Below are 7745 nucleotides of genomic sequence, written 5' to 3' on the forward strand. Positions count from 1 at the left end.
TGCTGCAGGGACTTTGTCATTTTCCCTGGTTTGTTTTGTTGGCATCCATTCCCCTTCCTAAGAAGACCTCAGTTTCTCTGCAGGCAGGAAGGGATTTCCTCTCTCTTTTATACATAGTCTAGGGGGATTGTGGTCTCAGGCGCTCTGTCCTTGAATGCTCCTTCCAGCAGAGGCTGCCTCTGACCCCATTCTACACAGCCAGGTTGAGGGTCCCACCTGCTGCATTGGTCCTGCTTCTGAGTTTTTGATTCATTTTTCTAACCTTTCTGGGGTTTTTTCAAATCCAAGAACTAGTTATACATTTATTCCCACCTAATAATTAATATGGCTCTTATTTTACTCAATGCATTATAAATGGCGTGTTTTTTTCACATTTTCCTGGAAGATTATTGTTGATGTATAAAAAAGTTAGGAAACTACCCACTTGGATAAACCATTTTATTTATGATCACTTTAAATTAATTCCCATATCTTCCAGGTTAAAATACACACACACAAAGGGTGCTTAAAATGTACACACATTTTAAGAAAACAAAAAACTATATTAAATAAATGTATAAATATGTAATACTAAGTCACATTTGAATTCTTCAGTTACAAGAGATGCTCTGTGTGACTTGTATTCATCTTTTGTTATCAGAACATATTGAATATTATAACTTTAATACAAACTTTTTCCTTTCTAAAAATGTATATACATTTTTGGGCATGCTCTGTATATACACACATGCACCTCTCCCTATACATGTATGTGTATATGTATATGTCTATAAATATACACATACGTGTATAAATGTATCTTTTACAAATAACAATGATGATAATTTTGTCTCTTTATTTTTGTCTCCTCATTTCCCATATTTTTATTTTTATTTTCTTTTCCCATTTACATTGACTAGGACTTCTAAAGATAGACATTCAGTAAGGGTAGGGATAATGGTCTTCTTACTTTCTTTGGATTAACTCTCATATTTCACTATTAAGCATAAGGCTGGCTGTTAGCTGTGCATGATTTTGAAATCACATTAAGTAATTTTATTTATAGTCCTATTTTGCTAATAATTAAAACATTAATAACCAAGGGAAGTATTGTTGAGAAAATTATAGGAAACAAACAACAATAGAAAAAAATAAAAATCTCTGCTTCTCTTCTCCAAGCCTAGCTGATTGACGAAAAGTTCTTTCAAATCATCAAAGAACAGGTAATTCTAGAGCTTAGAGAAATGAAAACCTTCACAATTCTTTATACACAATGCAATCTTGATACTAAAACATAATGAAGCTCACTGTCAGTTAGTTTTGAACTTGTAAGAAACAATCCCAAAACTTAATGGCTTCAAACAACCACCATTTATTCAACTCACAGTTCTGAGGGTCCATCAGTTGTGCTAGGTTTAGCTGGATGGTTCTTCTGCTAACCTTAGCTGGGCTCAGCCACGTGTCTGCAGTCAGCTGCCAGAACATTAGGCAGCTCTGCTTCTGGGAGTTGGATGGCTATCAGAACAGTGGGGCTGAACTGGGCCATGTGTCTGTCATCGTCCAGCAATCTAGCACAGCCTTGTACACATAGTAGCTCAGAGTTCCAAGAGCAGCAAAAGGGCAAGCCCCAATGTGCAATCACTGTCCCAGTTTCTGCTTGCTTCAAGCTTGCTTTTGTCTTATTGGCCAAAGCAAGTCTTAAGTCAAGCCCCAAGTCATTGTAGGAGGGCTTGGACACAAGGAGATGTGAACACACTGGCCACTACCACAATAACCTAAGAACCTAGGTCTGAAATGCCTACTAAAAATATTAGCAAATTGAATCTAGACTAACATACTATGAACAAGTAGCGTTCATTCTGGGATACAAAAATGGTACAACATTAAGACATCTGCACTGTGCTGAATCAAAATAAGGGGCTTCAAGGGGCCTTGCCTTTTTTTTTTTAGGTTACATTATTTTCATTTTTTTTTTATTGTTAAATCATAGCTGTGTACATTAGTGCAATCACCTGTACCCATTCTAAGATGCACCATAGATGTAAGGGGCCTTGCCTTTTTATAATCACTGTTCCTGTATGTCCTGGAGGCCCAGAGAGGTGAAGCATGTTGCCCAAGGCCACACAGCCACTTGGCAGAGGAACTGGAATATAGTCTGGTCTTCGTAATCTCTACACGGTGCTCCCAGAGCCGGGCTGGTGGGTGACTGATCCAGCTTCTGATCCCAACACCCTCATCCATACATGGATCCCACATTCACCCCAGGTCTCTGCCCCACGTCTCCTTTGTAACATTCTCCCCCGTGTTGCCCATGTGTTGGATCTTTCAGGCCTATAAGAGGAAGACGGAAGCAGCAAAAAAGGAGTATCTGAAGGCTCTGGCTGCCTACAGGGCTAGCCTCGTCTCTAAGGTAACACCTGTAACTCCCGGCACATCCCTGACGAGGTGCAGGGCCACTGAGGAAGGTAGTGGGAACTGGGCCCGCAGGAGAGGCATCACCACTGGTCTTAGAAAGGACAGAGGAGACCAGCGCGGTCATGTGTGCGGTGACTGGCACTTTTCATTGACTTCACCTCACTTCATTGAGTTCTTCCAAGACCCCAGCATGCAGAGGGGTTAAGCAGCTTACCTGAAACTATCCATTTTGTTAAAGTGGCTGTCCCAGGATTCAACCCAGGTTTCTCAGTTTTCCAATTTTGCCCTTCACTCCTGAGAACTGATGAGGTTCAGGGCTGCTACTGCAAACCATGGCCTCCCATCACCACCTTTTGTGCCTCCTCCTCTGTCAGCACTTGGCAGTGTAAGAGGCGAGGTACGAATAGGGGAGTGTGGCCCAGGTAGGGGCAGGTGTTGTCCTGGAAGCTGTCACAGGGGAGTGGCACCTGTTCTGGGTCACAAAGGCCAAGTACAGAGGGGGTTCCAAGTTGAGGGAATGGCACCGGGGCAGGCAGCAGCTGGGAGGATGGCTCAGCTGGGTGATGCTGGTTCCACTGGCCAGGCTGAGGAGCATGGGTTTCCCCCATGGGCAGAGGAGCCCTGCATGAGTAAGTGCAGGGGCTGGTTGGACGGTCAGAGCCAACTGTCCCTGATTAGAGAAGCAGGGCTGTGGTAGAGGGCTGCAGAGCCCCCTGGCCTCACAGCCCACCTTCCAGCTTATCCCTGTTCCCCAGTGATTGGTTTCCGTCTCTTTCCAGAGCTCCCCGGACCAAGGCGAGACCAAGAGCACTCAGGTGAACCCACCAGCCAAAATGCTGCCACCCAAGCAACCCATGTACGCCATGCCAGGCCTGGCCTCCTTCCTGACCCCGTCGGACCTGCAGGCCTTCCGCAGCGGGGCTTCTCCCGCCAGCCTCGCCCGGACACTGGGCTCCAAGTCACTGCTGCCAGGCCTCAGCACATCCCCACCACCGCCACCCTCCTTCCCACTCAGCCCCCCACTGCACCAGCAGCTGCCCCTGACCCCCCACGCACAGGGCGCCCTTCTCAGCCCACCTGTCAGCATGTCCCCAGCCCCCCAGGCTCCTGTCCTGCCCACCCCCATGGCACTTCAGGTGCAGCTGGCGATGAGCCCCTCACCTCCAGGGCCACAGGTAAGCAGGGTGGAGTAGGAACGAGCCCTTTTGTGACCCCATGTGGGGAGGGGAAGGGGCTTGGGATTTTAGATTCTGGCCCTATCACCAGAGATGTGACCTCAGCCTTGGCACCTGGTCCCTCTGAGCCTCAGTAACCACATGCATTTGTGACGTGGGTCTGTACACTTTAGCTGAGACATAATCGTCTGTAGTGAATAGTTGACAGGTTGCCAGACTGATTCATAGGCTCTTCCAGACCCTCCTTCCCATGTACCTCATCCACCTCAGCTCCCTGACCTGGGGGGCTGAGGCTACCTAGGCTTCTGCCAGATCAGCTGTAGTCCCTGCTTTCCCCGGAGCCTTCAAAGCCTAGCCCTGCTGACTATGCCACAGAGACTGTTACAAGAGTCACATGGCCTTGGAGGACGGTTGGCTCAATGACTCCATTTTGCAGATTGGGAAACTGAGGCCCCAAAAGGGAAAGGCCTGGGAAGCAAAATCTGTCATCTGATTCAGCTAAGACAGGGTCAAATATTTTGAAACGTGCTGTGCTAGGGAAAGGAGGGTGCATCAAAAACAGAGTGGACATTTGTGTGGCCCAGAGGAAGTGTCTCCGCAGAGCAGGATGCCCTCAGCAGAGGGTCCTCTGGCCCCGGCTGCCTGAGACAGTGCACCCCCTCGTCTCTCCTCAGCTCACCGTGTCCCCCCTCCTCTGCAGGACTTCCCTCACATCTCTGAGTTCCCCAGCAGCTCAGGACCCCGCTCTCCTGGCCCATCCAACCCCACGAGCAGCGGGGACTGGGACAGCAGTTACCCCAGCGGGGAGTGCGGCATCAGCACTTGCAGGTCAGTCCTCTCCTGACATGCTGGGGTCCTGCCTCTGTCCCACCAGCACAGGGAGAGTGGGAACAGGGGTGCCCAGGAGAACGCGGACCCAGGCACAGCCCTTCCTCACTACCAGCCCTGCAGGGGAGCGGAGGGAGCTGCCTAGAGTCTTCAGGAGAGGACGCACAGTGGGGCAGGCCCTAGACCAGTGGTTCTCAATCTTCCTAATGCCACGGCCCTTTAATTCAGTTCCTGTGGTGAGAACTGCTGCCCTAGATGCTGAGGCTGCTTGGGAAATGAGGCTTGTCGTCAATTTTGCTTGTTTTGCTCCTTCCATCCTGGTTTTTTCCCAAATGCTTCCTTGTGACATTCACAGATGGGTCCTGTGTCTTAGGCCAGGTCCCCTAGAGGCAGAGCCTGAGGCAGCTGGATGAGGCGCCCTGGGTCATGTGTTAAGGAAGAGTTTTCAGGAGAAAGGGGTGCAGGAGGCAGACAGGCCAGGGGCAGGAGCCCCAGCTGCCGCCTGGATCCATGGGACTCCTTCTCGGTGCCTGGCGGGCCCCCTGCTTCGGGCCCCCCTCCTGTCCTGCACTCTTAGCCTTTCAAACCAGTGCCAACTGCCCTTCCTGGATCCGTGCCACAAATGAAGAGAACCTTTCCATTTCAGCAGGCGAGGGAAGTGCAGGAGGTCCGTTTGCTCCTTCACCTGCCACCCAGGTTCCCACTGCTCGTGGTCACACCTGGGGAATGTGGTGCCCAGCAGCTGTCCCAGCGACAGCGCCACACCCTGGAAGGCACAGCACTTGTGTTTGGTGGCCATATCTGCTGCTCGTGCCAGCTGGCCCTGGTCTGAGTCCTGGGCTTTCTAGTGCAGGGCTCTGTGGTCTGTCAAGGCCACCAGTGCTCTTGAGCTCTGTGCAGGGTAACACGGCACATGCCCCCTTTCCAGCAGGCCTGGGGAGAGGTTCTGTGTGGGGCAGCAAGGATTCCCTCCCCACACCCTGAGTAGATGCAGACCCTCCTACCTCAGCCCTTCCCCTCACCGCAGGATGAGGGGGGATGTCTTTAGTGGATAAGTGTCGGCCCTTCATACCCAGCATGGAGGCCAGACCACAGCAGGGCCCTATTTTAAAAACATAAAAATCACCTTAACTCAGTTTAAAATTTACAAGTGAAAATCCTGCAATTAAAAATCGACATGGGAGCAATGGTGACATTGGAAGGACAGGCGCACTGCTTCCCTTCCTCCCAGAGCTGAGGACCAGGTGGTCCCCCACTGGGGTTCCAGGAGGGGGTTGGCTGTTCTTGGTGGGTGGTCCGGGAGGGCCTGGGACACATGTGCCTCTGTCACCTGCTGAGGGGCTGCCAGATCCAGGGTGGGGGTGAAGGGCCGGAGTGCAGAGGTCCTGGTGCTCCCCAGGCTGGGGTGGGCTCAGCGGCTCTGACAGCCCCTCCTCTCTCCCACAGCCTGCTCCCCAGAGATAAATCGCTCTACCTCACCTAAGCCCACCTCCCCCCGTCCCTGAGGCTCGCTGGAAGGGCACTGCTCCGGGCCTGAAGGGCTGACAGCAAAAAAAGAGGCCTTGGCAGGAGGCAGGGTGACCGATCTGAGAGAGCAGTGACACCCCAATGCCCCTGGGCTGAGTCTCTCCCTTGACCTCCCACCGGACTGTGCAGAGGCAACCCACTGCCCGCTGCCAGCCCAAAGAACCTGCAGGAACCTTCTACCTGCTGACCTGCTTGCTCCAGGGTAGCTGTGGACCCCGCTCCTCACCCTGCACATGGTACCCTACATCTGGACGCCTGGCCCCAGCCCCAGCCCACATGGCTGCCCCTGGCGGGGTCTCTTACCAACAGGCACCCACCCCAGATGTGTAGGCCAGGGGCCTGCCAAGATGGACACGCACATACAGTTTTCCAGTGTGAACAAAAGATTATGAAACCCTATAAACCGTTGGCTCTGTGTAAGTAGTTGGCTAAGTGTTTTAGAACTGTGCTGAAGACATCTGTAAGATTATTTTGTGGGGGGAAAAAACGTAGTTTCCTTTAAGGTAAAAAGCATTTTATATGACCCTTAGCACATTGTTTTAAGTTTTATCTTAAGGGAGACCTGCACAAAAGCGGCCGCCAAACCGTTTCATCGTCTGCACAGCCAGAACCGGACAATTGTAGCCACCCTCAGAGGATTGCTCTTTCCTTTTAACCATCTGTCCATCTATTTAAAATTGCCAATGATGACTTTTGTCTATTTACGAAGAGACCTTGAGAACAAAGTTGCAGCCTATCATAACGTGTGTGTGGTTTTGGGGTTTGGTTTTGGTTTTGGTTCTTGATGTTGTTTGCAGCTGTTTTCTGGCCCTGGCGAGTGTCTGCTGTGTTGACGCCCAGTGCTTCTCTCAAATCTCTTTGTAATAAAACTTCGGAAAAGTTGAAAACAAGTTTGTGTCTTCTTGTGCTTGGTGAGCCAGATTCAGGCTTCCTGAAGTGGCGTTTGGTGGTGGCTTGGCCAGGACAGAGCCTCTCGTGGCAGATTTTCCTTTTGGGGACAAGTTTCACTTGCCATTCCCCAGCCCATGGGGGCTTATGGAGGTGGGGACAGGGCCGTCCTGACCTGTCTTGCCCTGTAAAGGAGTAAGATAACAATGGTGCAGAGCCATGGGGCTCTCGTGATGATAGCTGGGGAGCAGCCACATGGGAGCCTACATCAGCAGGTGACAGTGGCAACCCCTGCCCCTATCCCTCCAAGGCCTCCCAGGTTGGTGGAGGTGAGGAAGCTCAGGGAGGGGGTCTGGGAGCTTCTTCAAACCTGAGTATAGGGAGGATCCCAGACAGGGGACTCTATAAACCAGGTTTCCCAGCAGATGTTATAGCATGGTACTTCAAAAAAAAGTAATAATGTGACTACTTTACTGTTAAAAATAACAGTTGCCTGGTATAAAGAAGTCAGTGGGAGGCTGCTGGGGACACAGCTGCTTCGAGGTGAGGGGAGGTGCCCCAGTCCCAGCCCAGCCCATGACCATGACAGAGGGGTCCCCATCTTCATGAGATGCTCTCAGGGCCTCCTGTTCTCCACTCGTGGTCACCTCCCCCTTCCAGGTGTCAGCCCAGGAGTGGGGCACAATTTCTCTGTGAGCAGTTTCCTCACTGGAGGGCATTTTATAATCCACTTTGGAAAAAGAAAAAAGGAAACCCAAACAAACAAAAACAACCTGCCATCACGTCAGTGGCGGCGCCGCATTGTGGAGCATAAATATTTCATGTGGTTACAATTTCCTTCCCTGCGTGGAGCTTGTCAGTAACACGGTGATGGCTTAGACAGTTTAAGATCTGACTCCTGCTTTTACATTTAAGAAAACAGCGGCATTAGGA

The 7745-nt window shown here is 50.9% G+C and overlaps 1 protein-coding gene across 13 annotated transcripts in view; it reads left to right on the forward strand.

Moving 5' to 3' along the window:
• The window catches only part of TOX2 (TOX high mobility group box family member 2), a 138799-nt gene extending 131988 nt beyond the window's left edge, over positions 1-6811 (forward strand). For 8 of the 13 annotated variants that reach the window (XM_053574576.1, XM_053574578.1, XM_053574588.1 and 5 more), the window contains 3 exons: positions 2309-2389; positions 3174-3569; positions 4244-6811. In XM_053574576.1, the coding sequence (XP_053430551.1) occupies positions 2309-2389; positions 3174-3569; positions 4244-4810 (1044 nt within the window). In that variant the 3' untranslated portion in view covers positions 4811-6811. The remainder of the gene's footprint in view (positions 1-2308; positions 2390-3173; positions 3570-4243) is intronic. The other 5 variants (XM_053574586.1, XM_053574589.1, XM_053574585.1 and 2 more) reach the window with 3 other exon arrangements.
• Positions 6812-7745: the final 934 nt, after the last annotated feature.

The sequence above is a fragment of the Nycticebus coucang genome, chromosome 21 (genome assembly GCF_027406575.1).
Source record: "Nycticebus coucang isolate mNycCou1 chromosome 21, mNycCou1.pri, whole genome shotgun sequence".
NCBI classification, from domain to species: domain Eukaryota; kingdom Metazoa; phylum Chordata; class Mammalia; order Primates; family Lorisidae; genus Nycticebus; species Nycticebus coucang.